The sequence below is a fragment of the Calonectris borealis genome, chromosome 2 (assembly GCF_964195595.1).
Source record: "Calonectris borealis chromosome 2, bCalBor7.hap1.2, whole genome shotgun sequence".
Lineage (NCBI taxonomy): Eukaryota > Metazoa > Chordata > Aves > Procellariiformes > Procellariidae > Calonectris > Calonectris borealis.
Genome location: NC_134313.1, coordinates 100,600,323 through 100,623,391, shown reverse-complemented (window position 1 = coordinate 100,623,391; position 23,069 = coordinate 100,600,323). Strand labels below are relative to the sequence as shown.

Here is a 23,069-nt window from a genome sequence, read left to right as displayed (position 1 = left end):
TAATGCAAAAATTGGTGCTTAGTTTCAAATTTTGCTTTGTGGGCTCCATATTAGGAAGAAAAAAATTGAGCTACCAGCTCATTGTATCTTCTCCACAAAAAAAATCCAGGCTTCTGCTTTGTAGGTAGTATTTTAAAAACAGCATACAAAAACTGCAGCATGTGGCCACCATGTAGCCACTTCTGACTCCAAATCAAGAGAAATTTGGTGTAGTTCAGAATGAGTAAGAGCAAACTTTGACTGGAAAAAGAAGAGCATGATATGATGTAGTGATATGATGCAGACTTTGGATTAGGCTGTTTAAATTAGGCAGAGTGATTAGACTGGAATCGGAAGCGCTGAAAGGTTCGAGAGCCTGTTAGCAGGCAGTGTATCACACTCAGTCATAGTGCCCAAGCGAGAAGTGAATAAATGGCCTTGCGGGGAGGGAGCGTTTGGCCGTGGCTGTGGCCCAGACGCCAGTGCTTAGAGCAGACAGCTTGCCGGAGGAGGTGCCTTGCTCTTGCTCTGGTTATGCTTCAGTGTCTCTCTGAAACTGAGTTAGGTTGAATGCTCGGTTATGCGATGAGTAAGTGCAATGATGGTGCTAAACGGTGATTTTCCTGAAAACAGAGGTCTGAAATGGTGTAGCACTGATGCAGCACTGGTGGAAAGTTTTGAACTGCTGTTGTTATTAGTAAGCATTTTTGGTTTAGTACTCTTAAGCCTTGCTGCCCGGCTTATCTTGGAAGGGGATGGCCCCCTCCCTGTTTTCTTTCTAAGGTGCAATTATAGTAAGGGGGACTGACCAAAGGAGGGGAGTCCTGCCAGTGTTTCTCTGAGGAAATAAAGCTGTGAAACAAAGCTTTGTTATGCCATGTGCAAAAGTATTTTGGTGGAGAGATGGGAAAGCATTCTCCTGGATAAAATTGCAGCTCCTCTGGTAATAAACTCTTAAAACACTGAGTAAATACTGAACTGATAAAATTCTTAGTAATTTTCCTCCCTCTCATGCCAAAGCCTACTGGAGAATATGTTACTACTTTAATTCTTCCTTAAGTCTGAGCGGCTTCACTGTCTGTTGTTGTTTGTAGGAGTCAAATGATATTAATCGTTTGAGTAGAATATGCAAAATCTGTTAAATGTTATGCTTTTGTAGGGCCCAATGCTCTCTACCATGTATGTGACTCTGCTTGCTGTAGTATTCCTCCAGGAGAGATAAGGCACAAAAGGGAAGGCAGTGGTGGCAGACGTTTCCCCTGCCTTGTGTACCTTTGCTGGCAGTCTGGAGTTTCTGTAGTTCAGTGACATTTGGCTAGAAGAATCGGAGTTAAGAAACAGACGTTTGATGTTCACCCCTTTGGGATTTAGGACTTTTTTTAAAAGGATTATAAATTGCAACAGTTGGAAGCAGCAGAATGAAGAGCAAGATGACGACAAATTGACCAAACAGCAGCTTAATTTTATATTGATCTACAGAGGAATACAAAAGGCTCTCATCTATGCCAGTCAACAGGAGTTCTGTAAAACAGGGATGAGTTTGTGACTCTAAGCTGTGTCCCTTTTTGAGTAATGGATGTGACAAGATTATAAATATGATTGCAAGCACCCGTAGTGTAGTTATTTAGGATTGGGGGCTTACAGTTAACCAAATTGGAAACACACTATCAGGCTTCTTATTGGATACTTCTGTGCAAAATTAATGTTACCAGCATGTCTCTTTGCAAGATGGTTGCTTTGGGCGTCAACTCTCTACTGTTAGTGTCACGCTTGAATTTTTATAAAATCCGTTTGGCATTGGTAATGCAGGTTTTGAATATTGTGTACTACTTTGTCACGTTTGCAGGACTTCTCACTAATGGCCAATCTAAAGGATTAGGACCGGGATCAGAACAGCTGGAGAATGAGAAGGACGATGCATCACAAGTGTCCTCAACGAGCAACGATGTTAGTTCTTCAGATTTTGAAGAAGGGCCCTCGAGGAAAAGGTCAGTAGTGCATTATGATTAAAGTATAGCCTTTCTGCTTTGTCCCTTTTGTGCTATAAGGTGGTGATTATGTTATCAGTAGGGTATGGTTGCACATACTGCCCTACCATAAACAGACTTTCCAGTGTGGAGTCCTTCTATTAACAGTGAGGATATAGTAAATTTTACTTCATCCATTGGTATAGATGGTTCTTGTTGTTGGTTTGGAAAGCATGGAAAAGCAGTTGTTCTGCAGTAGGTGATTGCTAAATTGAATGCCTTAAGACTCTCTCCCCTCCTGTCCTCCCTCCTCCTCCCCTGGCTTTGGCCTCTCGGGGACATGTCAATACGTATGTGTGTGTAATTTCAAGGAAAGCATCACTAATGGTTAGTGGTTAGCGTTACTGTTGCTATTTTTAATTTTCTGTGAATGAAACCATGTGAAGTTTAAAAAAAAAATACATGCTTCTCAGAAGAGAAACTGTATAGTAAGGCAGTGTGGTGTGTATCGGTTGCAAAGGACCACTTTGAGATACTGCTGTAGCAAGCTGCCTCTTCTTTCCTAGAAGTCAGTTATGAGGTCCTTGTTGAACTCTTAATAGTTCTTATCCTGAATGTGCAAAATGTGGGTTAAAATCGTAGGACTCGAGCCCATCTATTACAGAAAATATGCTGAGAATGTAGGAGGCTGGGAGTTGTCCTCTGTATAAAGTAAGAACCAAAACAGGCTGTCTGAAAAATGCCATTTAAAAAGAGAGAAACGGAAAATGCTTTCTCAACCTTTTTACTCCACATTCCTCGCATCCTAGTCCCAAGCCAAAATGAACGGTAAAATAAAATTCTTCTTCAAACAAAAGAAGTATTCCTCTTCTCTATGTGATCTTATGATTCCCCTGAGAAGCCCAATGGGGTGAGGAGAGTGGTGCTTTCCTGGACACCCCCCTGTTCCTACGTCCCCCACTCCTGGTCCCCACAACCTTTTCTACCCCCCAAGCAACAAACTCACAGTCTAGTTAATATGCCCACTTAGCTCCTCTAGTGTATCAGAATAAAATTTGTGTTATCTTCTATACTGGTAGAAATTTTGTAAGGCTTACTGCATCCTACTGCTGATCAGGGGAAAAATATTTGTGTGATTATTTTTGGCTTTATGAGATATAATGGAGGCTTGAAAATGGTTTCTGCTTAGAAATTTAGGTGACATCCACTGTAGGTGTGATCCTGGGAGACACATCATTTCACGGCGTTGCCACTGTTGCTTGCACATTATCTTAAGGAATTTTTGCTGCCCTCTGCGCTTGCTTTGTCCCCTTGTTCCTCAGCCATGCTGACACAACCGCTTGCAGGGTTACACCATGAGTAGGTTCAAGGAGCTGGTTAGGATTAAAAATAATAGCGAGAGGGAGACAGATTGAGACTCTTTGCCAGGGTACTTTATTTTTAACCTGTGTGAGTTTTCATCTCTTGTCCACAGCATGGCTGCAGGAGCAGCCGCCAGTGCAACCGAGGGGGCATCTCCTTCCTCTCTTGGGGCTGGCAAGGGGCAGGAGGGCTTGTCCCTTACACTGACCCTGCCCTGCACAGTCCAGCTTCAGAAATGAGTGGGATTGCTACATCACCGTCCCAAGAAACTGCATTTGCGTATTGCGGGCGAAATTTTTTTTGAGGAATATTTGCTAGTTTTTGGCTGTGGGATTTCAGACACTTGAGAAGCAGCTGGGTGATTCAGGCTTAATAATAGGGAACTCAGTACCTTTGGTATTTTTTGGGTTAAAAACAAAAAACCCTTCCAAAACAGAAGCTAAGATGAAAAATATCTTTCTGGCATTTGTGAAAGACAAGGCATCAGTCCTTCTTCATGCATCGTGAACTGTTGACATAACATTACGTTTGTTGCTGCAGTTGCTGTGAAGGAGAACATTCCTGTTTTGTTTCCATTTACTCCCAACACAGACTTTTATCTACTTTTTTCCTCCCCCAGCTTCCTCTTCGCAGACAGACCTCTTCTGGGTTCCTTCTCTTAAACTGTATTGCAGCATGTTGAGTGCTTTGATACCTTCCTCTTGTTTCCTTTTAGGTTTTTTGTTTTGTTTAGCTGAATATGTAATGTTTCCTCGATCCAGGTCATCCTGGGATCCCACAAAGAGTTGTGCTAGGAATATTGGGTGGACAAAGGACACGCAGGAGGATGAGGAAGGGGAATGGGACTGAAATGGGATCTGTGGGTTCACTGCCTCAGCTCATCAAGTTTTGAGAAATTGTGCCCTCCTTGTCTTCCCCCTGTGCTTCCTCAAAATCAAACTTTTCAATTGTCTGTTCAGCTGTGTGTACAACTAATGGCACTCTTGTACTAAAATACACATTTAAACACTGTAGGTTTAGCATGTAATTCATGCAGTTTTTTCCCCTCCCCAAAATGAGTATTTGTCTTCTTGAAATACTGTGATATATAGCTGGTGGTGTATGCAGTGACACGATTTTAGGGATTGGTGCACTTAGTGAAGCATACGTGTTTGGAACTTGCTCTATATAATACAGTGAGTTTTGAGTACCAGGTTTCCTGTGGTGTTTTTTATGGGTTGTGGGGTTTTTTTTTAGTGTATGGCAGGAATATTTCTTTTGGAAACTTGAACCTGTCATCTTCTAGAGGAATAGGTCACCTGTATTTCACACCAGTGATGGAAACAAAAAGCAAGTAAGCATAGTAAATAAGGGAGGGGGGCTCCAGTTTGTTTAGTAGTTTAAGGCTCTGGTTTGACCTTGCAGTTCTTCAGTGTAATGGCAGGCTGGTACCGTGGAGGCAAACAGTCTCTTCCCAGTGTCTTCTTCCTTCCTCTTCCCAGCCGTCATGTCTGGCAATCTTCTGGCCCCCAGGTTGGTAAGTTCAGTGGACTGATCTGGCAGCATTTTCCCCCCACCCCTAGAGCAGGTCACGTTATATAAATGGAATAGGGAGATAGATTCATGCGTGTGTGCAGCATGTGTGTGTTTAATTTGCATTTATAGTTGATCCAAACTCTTCTTTTCAGAGATGATTTGCATGAGAGCCTGGATGAATAGCAAGTGCCAATTCTTGTAGCAAGCTGAGTGGAGGGTGAGTTTGCTAGCGGTTAGCATTGCCTTGTGGTCTCACTATGCCAGCCATCTCTGCTGTAGATTTTCCTTGGGTCAAAACTAGGCAGTGGATGCTCCCAGTGAGTTACTGGTCAGAGGACTTAGTTGTAGATAGGTAGGTGCTGACAAGTGTCTGTGGGGGAGGTAAATCCCTACCAGCCTGCCTGTTGACCAGTGAAGGGATTACTGCCGAGTATTTCTTGTTTCACACGTACATGCCAAGCTGCGTAACACAACATTAGAACCCCCAACCAAGCGCTGCTTCAGGTTTATCACATCTATTTTCCTTCAGTTTTGACCCCTTTCCCAGTATACCGTAACTTGATTGAAGAGCCACACATGCTGTAAAGAGAGCATTGTGATGGGAGGAAAGAGATTGTGATTCTGGTGAAAGTATGCTGATTTAATATAATGCTGCAGATTTTGTTCAGAAACTCACTTAGATACTTTTGTTTGATGGACCGGGCTTTTGAACGCTGTGGCCCAGTGCTGTTAGGCTTCAAATAGCTCCAACTAGTCTTTGTAGGTACTTTGTCAGTAATTAACACCTTTGTTTTCTGGGAACTGGAGGAAGCTTCCTACACAGCCAATGGGGAAAGTCCCATCTCCATTTCTTTTTAAGTGTAGGGTTTTAAATTGCGACAGAAACCATGGAACAGTACTGAAAGTGTGCAACCTGCCATTTTGTGATGCTGCAGGTTTCAGCTGTGATAGCTTGGTGGTGATAAGGAGGAAAAGAAGTACATGTACAGCTTTGCCTGTGCAAGGTCTCCAGATCAGTCGAAAAATTGTAAGCCCTACTTACAGAATAAATGGGGTTTAAGGAGGATTGGCAGTGGCAATAGTGGTAAGCTCAGGACTTCAAAATACTTAGATTTGAGTTTCCACTCAAAGAATGGACAACACTTGCTTTGGTCTGAGCTGTGTCTGTTACAAGTAGACTTGTAGCAGAGGGTTAATCGTGAGTAGTAGATACTACTTTCAGCCAGTAAAGAGGTGTCAGTGTTATTCTAACATGATCTTAGAAGTCTTTTCCAACCTTAATGATTCTGTGATTTGGCAAAAGCTAAGCATTTGAATGTTACGCTGAATCTGTTGTGTAATAGGTTGCTGCCTAACTGCCTTGTAAGTGAGAGCAGTTGCTAGTTTGTTCAATGGTTTTGGGAGAGGTGAACAAAAGCATTGGTATACAGGCTTGGTAAACTACCAGGCTGGATGGTCTTCACCGAGTAAAGACCGTGCATTTTAAAAACCCATAAAAAAGGTAATTGCTGAAGGAGGAGAAGTGTAACTTCAATGTAGCTGCATGTCGTTAGTATGAATCTCCAATTTCCGGCTATGATTCGCAGTTGAGAAGGTCAATAGGTAACAGGCCAAAGGTGTTCGAGTCACTGTGCTGGATGCTCATACATTTTTATGGGCAACTCTTAAGACTACAACCACTGGCAATTAATTACAGTGTGCAGAGACAGCTATATGTTTTGTAGCAACAAGTTGCTCACCTTACCCAGGAAGAGACATGTGCAGAGCAGACTTGATGTGACAGTATGTTAATCTTTGGTGATAGTAGGCTATTGCTTGCTTCCTGTTACTAATCAGGTGGCTACTCATTTACATGGCCCCCTTCCCAGAAATGCACACAAGGAATTGCCAAATGCACAAATGCAAATTTCTGTTAATAGAAGGCTGTGAGAAGTGGGAGGAGGTTGACTGATTTTAAGAGTCGTTAAGCTTTAAATTCGCGGTTTTTTTACTTAATGTTAGAATATTTTCTCCATTAAGGGGGACAAAGAGGTTTGTTTAGTTTAGAAGAAAAATAGGGTTGAAGAAATTTCCCCCCCCTTGCAGTAGCGGATGCATGTCCCCCCCTGGACCGAGGGTGTGCGCAGCTCCCAGGAGAAGACACTTTGTCCAGTTCTGCTACAGGGAAGGTTGCTGGCAGCAGGAGAAAGGGACAACCCACTGGGGAGCAGTAGTGTTTTAAGCTGCCACAGTAGATTGGCCAGAAATTGCTTATTAGGAATCTTCTGAGGCCTTTAATTAATACAGCAGCTTTCTGCTAACAGTCTCAAGCATGTGACAATCAGAAGTGTGGTTGTGTGCTACAGCAAGGCCAATCTGTGGGATGTGCTCCTGCCCCTCGCCTCGTGCTGGCTCCCTGCTGCCTGCTCCATTTTCCTGTTTGTCTTTTTTAAAAATTTTTATTTTTAGATGCCAATTTAACTCCCTGAACTGGCTCACTGTGGGGCAAGATGAGTGTCAAGGTTTGTCAAATGAAAAGGTGGGAGTATGTGGCCAAGGAGGGGGAGGCCAGTACGCTGGTCTCTTTTGGCTGGTGGCCACACAGCTGCTAGGCTGGCAGAGCCGTATTGCACCTTCAGCACAAAAAAAGCCAGTCAAGGGTAGGCAAGCTTCTGTTTATTAGGCAAGCTGCTAATTTAAGTGGTTTCTTTTAGTGATACTCCTTCTCAACTTGAGCTGCAAAAGACTTTCTTGCAGCAGAGCTGTCAAAAGATTGAGGGGACTCGGGGTTGGTTTCTTTTTTTCTTTTTTTGTTGTCAAATTGTTTTTATAGTTAATAATGAACAGTCTCTTTAGCACTAGACTTAGCACCTTCCATGCAAGATGTAAAACAAGGTCAATCCCGTTCCCACATAGGTAAGTTTGTGAGGGATTTCTACTTGGTATTGTAGGTGATGGAGAGAGCAGTGTATTATGACTCAGGTGTGAAAGCGGGAGACTGCTCATAATGTCACAGTGTTTTTCCAGGACCTTTTTAGTGATAATTGAAACACTATATAATGTATTTGTGTTCAGCTGTTGCTTGCTACCACATAATGTAATCTCACTTATCAACCAGGTGCTTCTGTTATTTTTTTCGAATTTCAGTAGTGCAAATCTGCACTAGTTATTTCCTTACGAAGAACTACATTGATCTACAATAAAACCAAAATGGCAGTAAGATTTATGAATAATAATTTTTTTTTTTTTTACCCCCCTCTGGAAATTCTAATATGAGTGGAATATATTTTTAGTGCAGCACATTTATATTTAAATAACAAGCCTTATGAACAAAACAATAATGGTCCGTTGGAGTGGACTTGCACAGGAATAGTAAAAAGACAGATTACCTGCTTTATAATGCAAGTCAAAGGGATCATTCGATGTAGTTTAAAAAGGAAAAAATCAGGTGATTAATGTTCTTTCAGTATTTTCATAAGGAACAAACAGAAGTTGTTGACATGGATTCTTCTATCTGACAGGCAGAGAATCTGGGAACACTATCACTTTGTGGGTAGACAGCTATGTAAACAACTTGTCCGAGTAGTGATTTAATAATTATGAAGGTACGATTTATAGCAGCTGAGAAGTGTTAAGCAATGTCCGATTCAAACTCACTTGTCCTCACCTGCCACCTTCTCTTCAGAAGTCAGAGTTGCAGGAGGAGGTCTTCATGGCCTTGAGCTTGGGCTCATCCCCTGAGGGACCAGGGGAGTTTCTAAAGCCAGACCGGACGGGTGCAGTTGTTTCTGTGGTTCTGTGTATAGCAAACGCTCTTTCAGCTGCTTGATAACTCATCCCTACTGTCATTCATTTTATTCGTATGTCTCACCCCTGTGTATGACAGGCCAGATGTTGACTGCTTAAATACCCGGGAGAGGTTGCTCTGAACTGATGTAGGAAATAATTGATTCTGTACTGAAAGACACTTTTTCCAAGCAAATCTGTGTGTCGATGTGAAAGAGGTTTTTTGATGCACATAAGCCACTGTCTGTATAAGACTCTAGCCTGATCTTTGAGTTTACATAAGGCTTTGCCACATCTGATTTCTTCTGTCATTTTCCACGTGCATCTATGCTGTTGCTTGGCCTTCTCTTATCTTGATATTACAGTTCAGCTACTGACTGATGGCTCAGCCCAGTGCCCAGACTGCTGTCACTGGGGAGAGGAGCCACCTGTCCGATTTGATCCTTTTTAGAACCTTCTTGACTTTGTTCCTCTCTGAAAAGTATCTTTCTATTACTCTGCATTTATGGAGAATCTACTTAGGTGGCATTTCAAAAAGACAGGTTGGTATTAAAACCATTTTCCATTGAGGACTGTATCTGGACAGCCAGTGAGTGTTTTTTCTTCCCAAAGCCCCATGCTACTTCAGAAGAAATGTTACATGTGGTGGACATTCCCAGGGATTTGTCCATCCCAAAGATGGACTCGTTGCTGGCTGTTGCTGCTGTTCCAAAGCCAAGCCGCCTCATCCTAAATAGCAGAAACATGGATAATTTGAAATACGTATGTTTTTTGCTTTGGGTCTTGTTACCCTCGTAAGTAAAATGTTGCATCCTCACCAAACAAACATTGAGGCCCATGAGATGTACAGCTTTCTCTGCTCACTCCGTGAATCCTTTTCCATGATCCTGCAGCACGAATGGGGAGGGCGGGGGAAACCAACCCAAACATTCACATGTATTTCAAATGAGTGTCTTTCCACTTACTCCTCCCTTCATAATTCCCCCAAAATGAATTTAAAATCAAAGACAGGAAGAAAAAAAAAGGTATATAATTGTGTTTTGAAGGTCACGACAATGCCATGATTTTTTTTCTGTTAAATTATTTTTAAGAATGGGATTCTGTTTTAAAATTTTGATTCCTAGAGATTAGACATCCTAGCATTTGCAGTGGTCTTATTCTTTTGGAAAAGAAGAGATTACTTAGTGAGAAAACATTCAGTACCATCAAGTATGCGTAAGATTTCAGAATTAAGTGAAACAGATTCAGCTTCTTGCATAAAACTAAAATTTGAGCTTAAAAAGATGTCAACAGATAAAAATAATTCTAGCAAGAACAAAAAGGCCAAGAATGGAAAAGCAGAAACTTGTTCCTGAAATAAAGATGTAAAATGCTGTAATATTTGGCAGTAAGTAGTTTGCTGAGATTAAACTTAGTAACAATTTTATGAAGTAAGGCCACTTTCTAGTGGTCTTTTGAAGGATTAGGAAACAAAGGATGTGGGAAGAGAAGTACAGTCTGAAGATTCTTGATATTTTCCACTTTGTAGTATTAGTGGGCTCCTAATCTTTTAATTCAGTCTAACATTTGGAACGTAAGGCAGATTTGCCAGAAGAAATTTTTCATTTTGTTGTGATAGGCTGGACATGATTTAGTAGGCTGCATTACTGTAGCTTCTCCAGTGTCCAAACACTGTAGCTTCTCCAGTGTCTGAAGGTTTTGCTGCTAAGCGCTGTAAGATCTAGTTTGTGTTTTAACTAATATTTAGGCAAACTGGTGATGGAAGCATCTAGTTTCTTTTATATGGATGTTTAGAGGAGACTTACCGTGGGCTGTTTGCATACATCATTTCTGTTATAATTCTGACCTGAGTGTTTTGTGTGTGCGCTGAGTTAAAAGCCAGCCTGAGTTGGAATAATATCCTATGGGCTGTGCAAAGACAGTGATATTAAAAGAAACAAACAGAGCACCATTCCGATAGTTTAAAGTGGAAGTGTATCCTAACATTGAGTTTTAAGTATATTTGGGGTTTTTTTATATTTTTTATAAGTATTTGAAGATTGTATTTATGCTGTATGCTGGTTTGGCATACACTAAACTGTAGGAAATCTTCTTCTGTCTTTACTCCTGTGGCTGATCTGGACAATGCATGAGTGGTAGGAATATATTCTTGACATGTTCCTTGCAAATGGCAGTGTGAGCGTGGGCTACTGCTGATTCACCAAAACTGACCGCAGTGCGGGTGTTAGTGTTGTTATGGGTCAAACCAAAGCAGATATTATCCCAAGTAGGGAGTGGGTTTCAAGACTCCCTCATGGATCAGAGGGGTGTGGGGTGATGTGAGCACTGGTCAGAAACAGGGCAGTCCTTATCACCAGCATTGAAGCTTGGGAGTGTAAGAGTTTTCTAGCTCTTGTGTTGATAGAAAAATCACAGGCATTTTACATATATGGCCTAGCTTATGCTGGTATAGTGCTTTCCGTTTATTTTCTTTCATTGCTGCATCCAGTAGCACAGGATTTCCTGAGGGAAGCTAATTTTTTTTTTCTTCTTAACCTGAACATTTGTATTTTTACTATTTTAATGGTATGTTTATTGTTAAATAATTTGTACAGTAATGACCATGTCATCATTATGTTTTGATTTTATGCTTTCCTTCTTTGCTTTTCTCTCTTGGTATTTGTTCTTGGCTCTGATTAAATAAACTAAAGCTTAAGGGATCATTGACCATGTGGCAAATTATTTGCAAGTTTGTGTTGTTTGTTTTTTTTTTTCCGGTTGTATTACAGTCTATTTCCACTGGTAGCATCCTTCTTTCAGCTTTCAGACAAGTTTTCCCCCGAGTTTCATAGTGGTAGTTACTATGGAGATGGCTGTCCACTCTTCCTTTTCTCCCCCCTTGCCCTCCTCCTTCCCTGGAGCTCCTGCAGCTGTTATTTATCTTTTCAATAAAGTAAGTAGATTTTGTACAGACCTCGTTTCTAATATCTCTTCTATTGCAAAATATCATTTGCCTGTAACGCTTTCACTTTCATGAAATCCTGTAGATATTCGTTTATATGAATGAAAAATTTGGGGTATGAGTAGAGAGTGAGGAGATCCCTAGTTAAAAGGGTCAGTCCTGGAGCTATTACCTGATTTGATGTTTCTTCACAGTTGAAGAGCTGTTCATTGGAGTCATAATTCTGCAAAATGAATTAACTGATAACGAGTGTGTGTGTGTATGTACACTGAGTGTCTAGGATAGCTTTTAGAATTTATTTATTTTAAATGGCAGCTTTTGGAATTCAATATAAACATTCTGGTGCAAGTTAAAATTTCTCTGATGAAGAAATGAAAACTTGAGACAACACATCATTAGCCTTTTAAGTCTGAGACACTTTTCTTTGCACCTCATCATAATTTTGATAGCTCTTTATACAGCTTTATATATTCCAGCTTTAACAGAGAAACATGGAGGTTTGAGTAGTCAGCTGTTCTCCAACAGATAGGATATTTTCCTTTGCATGTGTGCTATTATATTTCTGAACCCTTTGTCTTGGGGAAGCGTTGTTTCATTTGGTGTCAGTGGTTTGGTGTCAGTGGTTTGTTGAATGACTTAGAGATTTGAAATGTGCTCTCCAGCCAAGAAGTTCTACCACAACTACCTGGCCGAGGGGACATCCCACCCAGAAAGCCAGTGTAGCTGCACTGCTGTTTTGATGAACGCTTGTTTCTTATGGTAGCTGCATCTTTAGAGGTTTTCCCTCTTTCTTTAGGGAGATCTTGCCCTAGGTGATTATGAATTGCTATGTTGCATTGTTTTCCTTTGGCCTGCTGAGCACTGTCATCTATGGCTTTCCACAATCAGGAACCTACTGAGAAGTCCCTCTGTTTTATAACAGCATAAATACCCTACCTTGGGCTGTTGGTCAGGTAATGCAAATCACTTTGCCTCCTGTCGAGAGTGTTGAGTTGAAATTACAGCCTAATGGCCCACTGTGCAGCCAGGGGATACAGGGTGAGGAGGAGCGTGCTTCCCCTGACCCCATTTGTGCTGGCTCTGGCACAGTTTGCCACCTAGCAAAAGCAAAGGCAGGTGGTTTTCTGCTAGGTTAGTGGGACTGGTCTCAGGGACAGATCCCCTGGGCACCTCAGTGAGGGCAGCAGAGGTGGTCATGGGGAGAAGGAGGAAGAGGAGGAGCATCAACCCCTACGGGTGGTGGCAGGCTGCCCCAATCAGCTCAGCCCTCCGGGGTAACGTTGCTCTCGGATTTATTCTAAGCAAGCAAACTCTTCGTCTCTTTTGGTCGTTCCTCTTTCCCGATGAGGTGAGGGAGAGACTCTGAAACCCTTTGCTTTTTGTCTTCTGTTCTCTTTTATTATGCCTTAGATTATTCCTGGCCCTGTGACAATTTCTTCTGCAAGTTGTCAAGCAAAATGTATATTTAAAAATAAATTACTCTAAAATTTTAATCAACTCTTTTTTTAGAAGGGAGTCTCATGTTTTTCTTTTGCATACGTCTAGTTTGCTGTGAAAGTGAGCAGCTGGGACTTTCTTGATTACTTCTATTTTTAGTGTTGTCGTCTTTGCCACCTGCATGTTGAAAATCATGAATTTTTCTTTACAGGGATTGAGAAGTCTTTCAACCCCCCTGACTCTTAGGTCAGAAGCCTGAAACCAAGCTGGCCTGCTAATTGCAGTATCTTGGTGTGCTTGGACTTTTTATGTTTATCTTACGCTAGAAAAATTGACCGCTATTGATTTTTCTTGAAATCTAGTTCATCCCACCCAGTTGATTCGTAAGAGAACAAGAAGACAAACCAGGTGTGGCACAATTTCTGAGAACCTCACTTTTATGTCTCTAGGCCTATGAAATCTTCTCATTACCTGAAAATTAGATTGTAAGTATTGAGTCATACTTAGGCAAATGTTACCATGCAATCAAGGTTTGGTTTTTATCAGTTTTATTTCATTTCTGTTATGTAGAAATCTGGTCGTCAAATTTGCTTTTGATACATATGCTACATGCTGTACCAGTTTAAGAGTACTTAATTGCTTCCAGTTTCCAGATGGACTGCAAAATAAACTTTAAAGGTGAATCAGATGAGAAATGGAAAAACAGGGGAGGTAGCATTTGAGTAAAGGCCACGCTGTTCTTATCAGGAGAATTAACTGGAGTAATTCAGAAAAAGAACACATGAAAAAAAGGTGGTTTCTTCCTTGAAGCTTACAGTCGCAGAACCCCACTAGAACATGAATTCAAACGTTTGTTCCTCTTTGTGAAATAAAACCACAGTATCTCCTAGTAGCCCAGTACCGTCGGTACAGGATAGGGAACATGCATGTTCAAATTCTTGCCATATTATGTGGCCATGCATGTCATTTAATTGCTGTATCTCTTTTCCATCTTCAAAATTAATTGGAAGAGTTTTGAGTGATGTAAGATCAGAGTAATATTTGTTTATTGTTTTGAAGAGTAAAGTAAAAATAGATTATATTATTTGTTTATATGTTTTATTTACATATATGTGTCTATTTTTGGATTTATGTATTTATGTCTCCACTTCCTTGTTCTGATATTAAATTAACATAGATATTCATAAATAAACAAAAAAGAAATTATCTCCCTGAAGGAGGATTTTGAGAGTGCTTTATCAGCACAACTGCATTCAAATCCATTTTTAAATAACAAGAGTTAACTCCTGGGTCCACTGAAAGACAGCGCTTATTCGTCATTGATTTCAGTGAGTCAGACATTTTCCTGAGATGTCTGCAGGCCGACGAATGCTGTAAATTACGTGCCCCTGGTTTTGACTGCACTTGGAGTAGCCCTGCTTAATATCCTTCTGTTTTTCCAGATTCTTCAGCAAAGAGACTTGTTTATTTTTCGTTTCAATTATGTTATTCTATGTATGCTGGAGTTTTACACCACAGAAGGAGCCATCAGAAAGTGATGCCACGTACTCTCCGCCGTGTATTTCCCCAAGGCTCTTACCTGGCTCATCTCAGCTTGCTGCCTCTCTTGAAGTTGGTCAGTGTGAACTCTGAGAAATTAAGTATTTATTGAATGGATGGCTGCCAATCTGGGTCTCATACTTGTTGGGTACTTGATTATTTTAGTGGCAGAGAAAGACGTCCTCTTCACCCACAGGATTGTTCGTTCAAAGCCTTTTGTGCCAAGCATGTGTTGGTGTTGAAGGGCCTACGTCGCATTGTTTCCTCTGAAGCTATAGCTTATGTGCAGGGTTACTAATTCAATGGGAGTACAAAGAGTGTGTGCCGTTCACAGTAAAAATGGAATAATCTCTCTATTTTTATTCGTGTTACAGGGCAATTCAATGAAAATAGCTCAGATAACAAAAGTACCCCATGTTTCCTAAACCATGTTGTGTTTGTCTTATTTCACTTCCCAATATGGAACGTTACTCCAAATTATGGTCATTATTTTCAGGTTCTTAGTTGCATCTTCTTCTTGAGCACTGGTTCCCCATCCCCTACTCTGAAACTGTCCATTTTCAGGAAATTTGACTGCTTTAGCTGTTTGGTGTGTGTGTGTCTCTCATTCTTTGGTGTTATATGCTGTCTTCAGTTCAAGGCTTCAGATTGATTTGCTTCTCTATCGGGTTTTCACGTGCTCTTGAAAGCCCTCTGCCAGCCTGGGGATGCAGCTGTATGCTAATTTCCCAGTTTCTACAAAACACTGCCAGGTCACTGCCGAAGTACTCAGTCCACTTGCCATGGAGGAAGGAAGTTTCTGGGTTGGGATGGGTGAGAAAGGCAGGGTCTGGGCCTGTTGCTCTTTCTTGTTTCTTGTTTCTTCTCAGCTCTTGGAGAGGAAGATTTTTTTCCTGAGACAGAGCTCTGATGATGTTAGAAATGCAGCTCTGTCACATCATTATTTCTAATTTTTAACGCGAAAAAGGCAAGTTAAAAGGGAATTTGTTAGAAGTTCTTGTTACTCTGTCTTCTAAAAGGAAGTGTGACTTTTATCTTCATATACCATACCTTCATATAACAATTTTTAAAGGGTCTTTGGGCTGAAGTAGGGTTTGAGATGAGAACAGGCAACAATATTTCAGTATCTGGGCAGATTTCCAGACCCTGATACTATCCGCTTGTTTTGATCTCTCCTGTCCTCTGGGTGTGATTTTTTTCCAAGACTCTTCTCACTGCTCAGGGACACATCTTTTAGAACTTGGCTTTCCCAACTTAAAAAGCAAACCGACAAAAACTTCTTTAAGTGGAGGCTGGAGGACACGCACACCTTCAGGAATCCTTTTTTTAATTACAAAATGGAATACCCTGTTGAGTCAGGCACCTTTTTTTGGGTCGGAAATTATGGGAAGCTTTCTAGCAACGTGCTTCCAGAAGAAAAATTTATTTTTCTACCAGTAAGTAGTAGCGCAAGGGTAATACCTATGCAGAGATTTGCTTCCCCACTTGCCCCTTCAATATTATTATGTTTACTTTAGATATCAAGAAGGCAGGACTTTGAGGGCATTTGTTGAAGATGTAGGGTAGTGTTATTCATGGTGCCAAAAAAAATGTAGGAGGAAGGAAGTCTTCTCTTGCCTTTCTGGACTTTTTCCCCCCAGTAGTAATTAATAAGGATAGCAGACTCTCTTTTGCTTTTTCCACTCAGGTTCTTGTTTTTAATGTAGTATGGAGAATGTTTTGCTCTTCTGAGGGTTTGCTGTAATTTTATATGAAAAGCATCAAACCCTTTAGTCCTTAAAACAGAAATCCGTTTTCTGTTCGTGTTCCTCTCTGTACTTCTTTAGTGATCATTAGACAGTCCAGGATGCATGAATTAGTTATTGAATTTTCTGCTTTGTTTTCTTCCTTGTTTGTTCCTTACTGTGCTGTTTCTTTGGACCATCCCAACCTTTTCCACTGAAGTGTTTTTCTGCTAGGTTTTATTCAACAGAATCTGCGTGGTTTTCCAATATGAGCCTTAATGAAAACAAATGTTTACGGCATTTCCTGAACATTAGGTGAGCTGCTATCTTTAATTACGAAGGGCTCGGAGATGGAGGAGGAAGCCCACTGGTCTCATTTGCCTTATTGGCAACAAAGGGTCCTAGGACTGTTTGTGCTTGGCTCATTCAGCTCGCTCTGCTTCGCAGACAAGTGAGACTTTCTGAGCATTTGAATACAGTTTATTCTATCAATTAAAAAAGAACAAAACAAAGCCTGTCTCTTACATTGCTTAAATACCTATTAAGCCCATGAATGGAATACTAATTTAGGTGGTTCTGTATAATGAGCTCTAAATTTCTGAGTCATGTCGGCCATGGAACCTTTTAACGAGGACGTGGAAAACCCCAGAAAAAAACTAATGTCAGTCTCAGTTCCTTAATTATTTTAATGAGTGTAGAAATGAAAAGCTCCAAAGCATTGTGTCGCAGTGGTTATTTTCCAGATTGAATATCAGAGGGAGGATTTATGAAGATTTTCAGCTACATTGCTGGGGCGGATGAAACACGGAGCAAGAAGGTCTGAGCGCTGGCAATACTCAATGCCAGCAGCACACCTCATCAGTTGGCAAGCCCTTGGGAGTTCTTCAACGGGATGAGATGAGATGGCTTTTCGTGTTTGTTGCCCTGCTGCCTCCCCCCCCCCCCCCCCCCCCTTTTTTTTTCCACTCCTCTCCCTCTCTATGTGTGCCAGCATATATAAATCAGTGGTGGTTAGCTGGTGCAGAAAGGGTGCAGTGCAGTGCAGAGCTGCACGCTACCAGCTCGATAGATAGGCAAAGGTAGTAGCTGAGGTGCATACGTGAGAGTCATTTACCCCTGGATGGGTGTTGCTTGGAGTTCATGTGGATTTTAATTAGGCGATGCAGTGATGCTAGGCATTACCTGCATTTCAAAACATGGATGTTACTTGAATGTCATTTATTCTTCCTTTAATACACTCATGAGTTACTTGATTCCCTGTAGAAGATGCTGCTGAGTGCACAGTGACAGCTTGTACGCGCTCTGTGCATCGCAGAAAGCGCTCTGCTCATTCCTCTGGAAAATGTTATTATATAATGCAGTGTGGCGCTTCGCCGTGTCTGCTCGGGGATCGCGCCTCTCTTAGGAGGGCTGCCTTATCGAGTCGGGTATTTTAAGGATAGAATTCGGCATTACTTAATGATACGTGAAACGTAACTTAATGCATTTATCATTGCTTTAAAGTTTCCGGCCTCACACAATGAACATCCCACAGTGTGAGCTTCATTTTCTCCGTAGCCTATATTATTTGTATTATTTGTAAATGTGCTCATATATAGGGAGAGAAAAATAAAGGCAGGGAACCTTGAGAAATGCCAGCTAATAAAAGATAAGACAGTTGTGTTTTCTGGTAAACAATGAACATAGTAAAACTGGTGATGCTACAGGCATCTTGTATTATTGATGAAAACAAACTGCTTACTGACACCTGCAGTAACCAGCTGCTGACTGGTGGCATCCCAGAGCCCTCTCATCTCATGTGTTAGGCAGAATTGCTGGAGTTCCCATTGTGAAAGTTGCAGTTTTTGAAGGTTCCCGACCCTCCCCGCGTCCTTAAAGGACTTTATTTTTTCTTGCAGATTTGTATTTCTTATAGGAAATAAGGGAATAGCTGCTCTTTTCTTGGAGATGGTATTAAAAGCCATAGCTATTTCTTTTGGATAGCTGATTACTTTAGCCATCTAAAGTCCCCATTGATAACTGTTACAGTCCATCTGCGCTGCTCTGGAATAGCATTTCACATACTGTAGACACTCTCTGCTTCTCCTGAAGAGCCCCTGCTCTCTACTGCATCACACCGCCCGACGCAGAAACGACTCTTGTTTCCCCAGATCATGAACGTCCTCTGCTTCGTGAGCAGGTTCGCTTCAGTATCACAGCTTCTGCATCAACTTGCTCTTAGCATTGGGAAACTTGAGTTTAGCCCACATTTTTCCTGTAGCTGCTGTTACCTTACTGTGTTATGGAGCTGATTAATTCAATTTTCCTATTTATACTGCTACTTGCACAGTGTTTGTAGACCGATATTCCGCTCCCCTCCCCTCCGCCCCCCGAGTTGTTTCTGAGATTCTATAAATTACAGTGCCATAGTTTTTCTTTGTATTTCTTGTCTAGAAGTGTGACAAGTTGAGGAAGGGGAGAGTAGCACTTTGTTTTGTAGTAGTGTTCAGATGATTAATTTAAATAATGATGAATCCTAGCTTTTGACATGTCTCACTTTCCATCGCAGCTGTCTAGATCGGGGAGATTGATGTTCAGGGTCAGCTATAGCTGATCTAAAGACTTGTGCCTTGTGCATGATTTTCCTTCACTAAATGGAATGAGGAGCATCGAAACATTGCCAAGAAATACTTGTAGAGAGAGTTCTCTGCTATCTGCTGGGGTGGGGGGGGTGTAGAGTAAGAGCTGCCCTGACTTGTTGCTTGTCCCCTACGACCCAGGGAACCTCATGGCCACTGTGGTGGGGATTGATACCACAGATCTCCTTCTGCGCTTCTCTTGGCTTGTTGAAGAAGACATAGCTCACTATCTCCCCCTGCCCCCCCCTCGTTGGTTTTCACCTTGAAACCTCCTTTCTTCAGGTAAATGATTGTATGTAAAATTGGCTGCTAAATTCCGCTAAAGGAACTGCTCAGTAAAACTGAGTAGTCTTTAATTTGACACACCTAATGCTGGGCGAAGATAACAGCTAAACCAGCTGCTTTGCTTTGCATCACTTTGAGGGTGATGGCACTCCATTGGTTTTATTGGGATTTAGAAAACCTTCTTTAAAGGGCTGGAGCTGGAAACAGGCTTAAACTCTCAGTTCCCTCAGAGACATGTTTTGCAGGTATTACGGTGTCTGGTTCACTTTGGTAGGATGGGTTCCTTACTAAGTCTGGAGGAGTGTTGAGTTTTGGGTTTTGATTGTTTTTAAAGCTTTCTTTTCCCCTCAGGGAAGGGGAGAGGTATGTAAAATACAGTTAATTATGGTGGTTTATTATCTCATTAAATTATGAAATACCTTCTGCAAAGCTTATTATAGTAATCTAAAAATTGGCTATTCGTATTTCTGATCTTTGTCTCCAATCCTTGCTTTTTGTTGCAGATAACATACATATGTATATGTGCGTATGTGTGTGCATGTATATGCATGTATAAAACATTGAATAAACTAAAACTTACCTATGTAGTTTAATTTTATTCAGCTTAAAGCTTTGTGAACGAGATCAGTCACGTCGGGCTGGCTAAGGTCATGCAATGGCTATGAAGAGGGATATTGTTAGTGACCCAGTTATTTCTAGTGTAGTTTCTGATCTTGCAGATTTATATAACAGTGATGCACGGAAGAGCTGGAACGCTTTGAAAGCTGCCTGGCTGCACAGAGTCCCTCGTGGGTGGGGAGAGCCTTGGTGAATGCGCAAAAATATAGATTAGCACGTTCGGCAAAACTGATAGCCACATTTTGAACCCCGTATGAGACCAGGGATGTCTCCATCTGATGTGTTTTTAATATTGCCCATATAGATTCAAAATGTGAAGTTGGAGTCAGTACCTTTTCTGAAGTACAGAATTTGAATATTTAGAGATGGAATTGTAGCTTAAATTTCTTCCAAGGACAAAATTTGCCTCCGTCTGCAGTAGAAAACTGTCACAGAAGATAGCAGGTCGTGGAGTAGGTGGGCTGGAATCTGGGATGGCTTTAGAAGTGATTTTGGATTTACTCATCCAAAATCATTCAAGTCTTAGTGATGGTGCTTTGCTGAGATTTCTAGATGGCTTATGTTAATTTAACTTACGATGTAGCTTTTAAATTAATGAAGTTAAACTGGCACAAGAGGCTGTATGGACAGGCTGTCTTTTTGATTTATCTGTCAACAAGGCACTGGTTTAACCTACTCTTAACCCATAACAGTCCACATGGATTTGAACTGATTTAACAAAACTTACTTAATTAAATTGGGGCAATCTTGTGTTGCCAGCGAGGCCTCAGGAGAAGCATCTCTAGTTCTGCCTTTTGGCATTTTCTTCCCTGGGTAATGGTGTGATAAAAGATGCATTTATTTTATTTGTTGACTTTGTTGACTTAATTCTCACCTTCAAGCTATTAAGATTTCCTTTAGTGCTAAGGGCAGTTGCTTACACAAGCCATTGTGGTTGCATTTGTTTGTTATTTTGAACAGTATCCCTAGCTACTGAACCCATAATTAATATAATTTAAAATAGAGAAACTACTCGAGGGTTTTATGAAATCCTCCACGTATTTGTTTACCTGTGGCTCAGCGGTTGGCTGGGTACAAACAGGATTGCATATTTTGTCAGATTTCTGCAGTTTTCTAATCAGGCATGTTGTCGGCCACATTGCTGTTCTCTCCTCAGTCATCTGGTCCTTGCAGGATTTCCATTTTGTTTTCAGGTAACTTCCACTTTCCTGAACATACCGACAGCTCTTTGCACTCCTTCACAATGTTTTACTTTCTTTATGGCTCCTGGCCTTATTGCCTGCTTTCTCTTATTGCTCAAGTGCTCTTTCCAATTTCACTTCTTTCGTTCTTTGGCGGGGTTTCGCGTGGCGTTTTCACCAATTGCCTTTCAGATGCATGGCTTTTGAGAGCTAAATGAACTGGCGCGGAGAGTTCATCAAATGTTCACAGCTGAAGTAATTGCCAATTTCTTGCTGCTCCTGTGTGGGAGCACTCTGCCACGACCTATTGCACGGCCATGTGGCAAACCGGCCTCAGGTCCTCATCCGATTTAAACAGGTGTGGGTGCATGCACACACTTTTTCGTAGGATTTTAATCCTTCTGCCTGCCCTCCTTTGGTCAATGTCTAATTTCAGCCTGGGAAAGGGGCAGAAAAATAAAGCAATTTGCCTGAGGACTCCCAGTAAATCAGTGACCAAATGTTGGCTCAGTGCTGTTGAGGAGGAGAGGTGGCATCGGGAAGCACCACGGGATTTTGGACCTTTATGGACAGATTTACAAGACTGTGCTTAGTGAGGTGGGGTTTCCTTGCTGAGGGGCCTCCTGTCCCCCAGAGCTGGAGCCACAGGTGACAGGGCTGAGTGGATGCTACGGATGGGCTGTGGCAGAGGCAGTTTTGACTCCAGTGGGATTTGAGAGATGGGCCCAGCCAGCTGTAGTGGTGGGCGGGAACCTCTCCCTTGCAAGGAGACTCTGTCAAAAATGCAGATCTGGGAAAAAGTTTAAGCTTAGGTATGCAATCTATTACGGGGGATCAGGTTGCAAATAAAATAAAAGCGGTAGGATGCAGTGCGGAGTAAGGTGTGCACTGGGGCTATCACATTTGAGGCTCAGTGTCGCAGCTCACGTTTGAGACTAGGTGTCAGAGGTGTAGAGCAGGCTGACGTGTGTGTATGTACAATATACAGCAGGAAGTACTTAGGTGCCAGGTTGAGTTTGTAATGCAATGCAGTAAGAGAAAGACATCTCGCTGCCTGTTACCTCTCGAGCAGGTTACCGGCAGGTTAAAATGGCTGAAGATGGTCTCTTCTCTAAGTATGAAATTAATTAAGTATCAGAGTGTGTTTAGACTAATGGAGACATCTACTGAACATGACCCTAAGGTTGTTGCAAGCCTGTGTCCCTGGAAATTACAAGGGGTCTGCTTTTGGGGCCATTCCTTTACTCTTGCTGTCAGGTGTCCCCTCAGGCTGGGCGCTGGCATGAGGTGCTAGCCTCATGCTGACACAGCTGATCAGTGGCAGGGCAGGGCAGCCACACCTCAGGGACACTTCCAGAGGAGCCCAGTGCCAGCCAGCGTGCCGGCCACCGCCAAGCAGGACGCTTCACCCATGGGGCACCTAGATCAGCAAGTGCTCAGCTTTCACGCAGCGTCACTGTCAGTGTAGACAGCACCTGGAATGCCATCCTCTCCTTCCTATTTTAAACATTTGTGAGCTGGGGCTTTGCTTATGATGGTACAGGGAAGAGTAGTGGGGGCAGAAGTGCAGGAAATCAGACCTTTTCATTACTTCAAAAAAAAGAAAAAAAATACCCAAGGTTATCAAATGAAAAAAAACCACCCAAATTTGTCTTCCTTGCTGCAGAGTCTTCATGGAGACTAGGCTCCTTGTTGCAAAAGGGTTGACAGCAAAAGGGACTACACTGGCATTGCTGCCAGGCACATTTTCCGTTAAAATTTTACAGTTCAGTAACTAATGTGTTTCTCAGTCAGCTTAGGGTGATCTTAATGCAAGCTGCTACTGGAAAAGGCAGTCCTGTTCTTCCCTCCCGTGAGTTCTTGCCACCTCTTTTGTGCCAACACCAGCACTTCTGTGCTTATGAAACCCAATCCGACAAAGAAAAAAATCAACCTATATATTAATTTTCAGCTAGATTGACTTCTTCAGCAGCTGATTATGGGGTCTCAGGAGCTCTAGTGCTGGCATAAGCAGGAACGTGTGGCTGCAGATGAAGAGAAGAACATATACCATACCTTTTTTCTGCAGCAGCCCTCACTGAGATCAGTTTAAACCAAACTGAGCCCCCTCATTTAGGGTGGAAAGACAGAGGTGACGC

General features: G+C 41.8%; 1 protein-coding gene across 11 annotated transcripts in view; it reads left to right on the top strand.

Moving 5' to 3' along the window:
* JARID2 (jumonji and AT-rich interaction domain containing 2) overlaps positions 1-23,069 on the top strand; it is a 227,696-nt gene that overhangs the window by 125,030 nt on the left and 79,597 nt on the right. For 10 of the 11 annotated variants that reach the window (XR_012672497.1, XM_075142767.1, XM_075142759.1 and 7 more), the window contains one exon: positions 1,826-1,967. Coding sequence is in view for 7 of the 11 variants with exons in the window: in XM_075142759.1 (XP_074998860.1) it covers positions 1,826-1,967 (142 nt within the window). In the remaining 4 variants the exon portion in view is untranslated. Of the gene's footprint in view, positions 1-1,825; positions 1,968-13,350; positions 13,452-23,069 lie in introns of those variants that run through there. The other variant, XM_075142765.1, reaches the window with a different exon arrangement.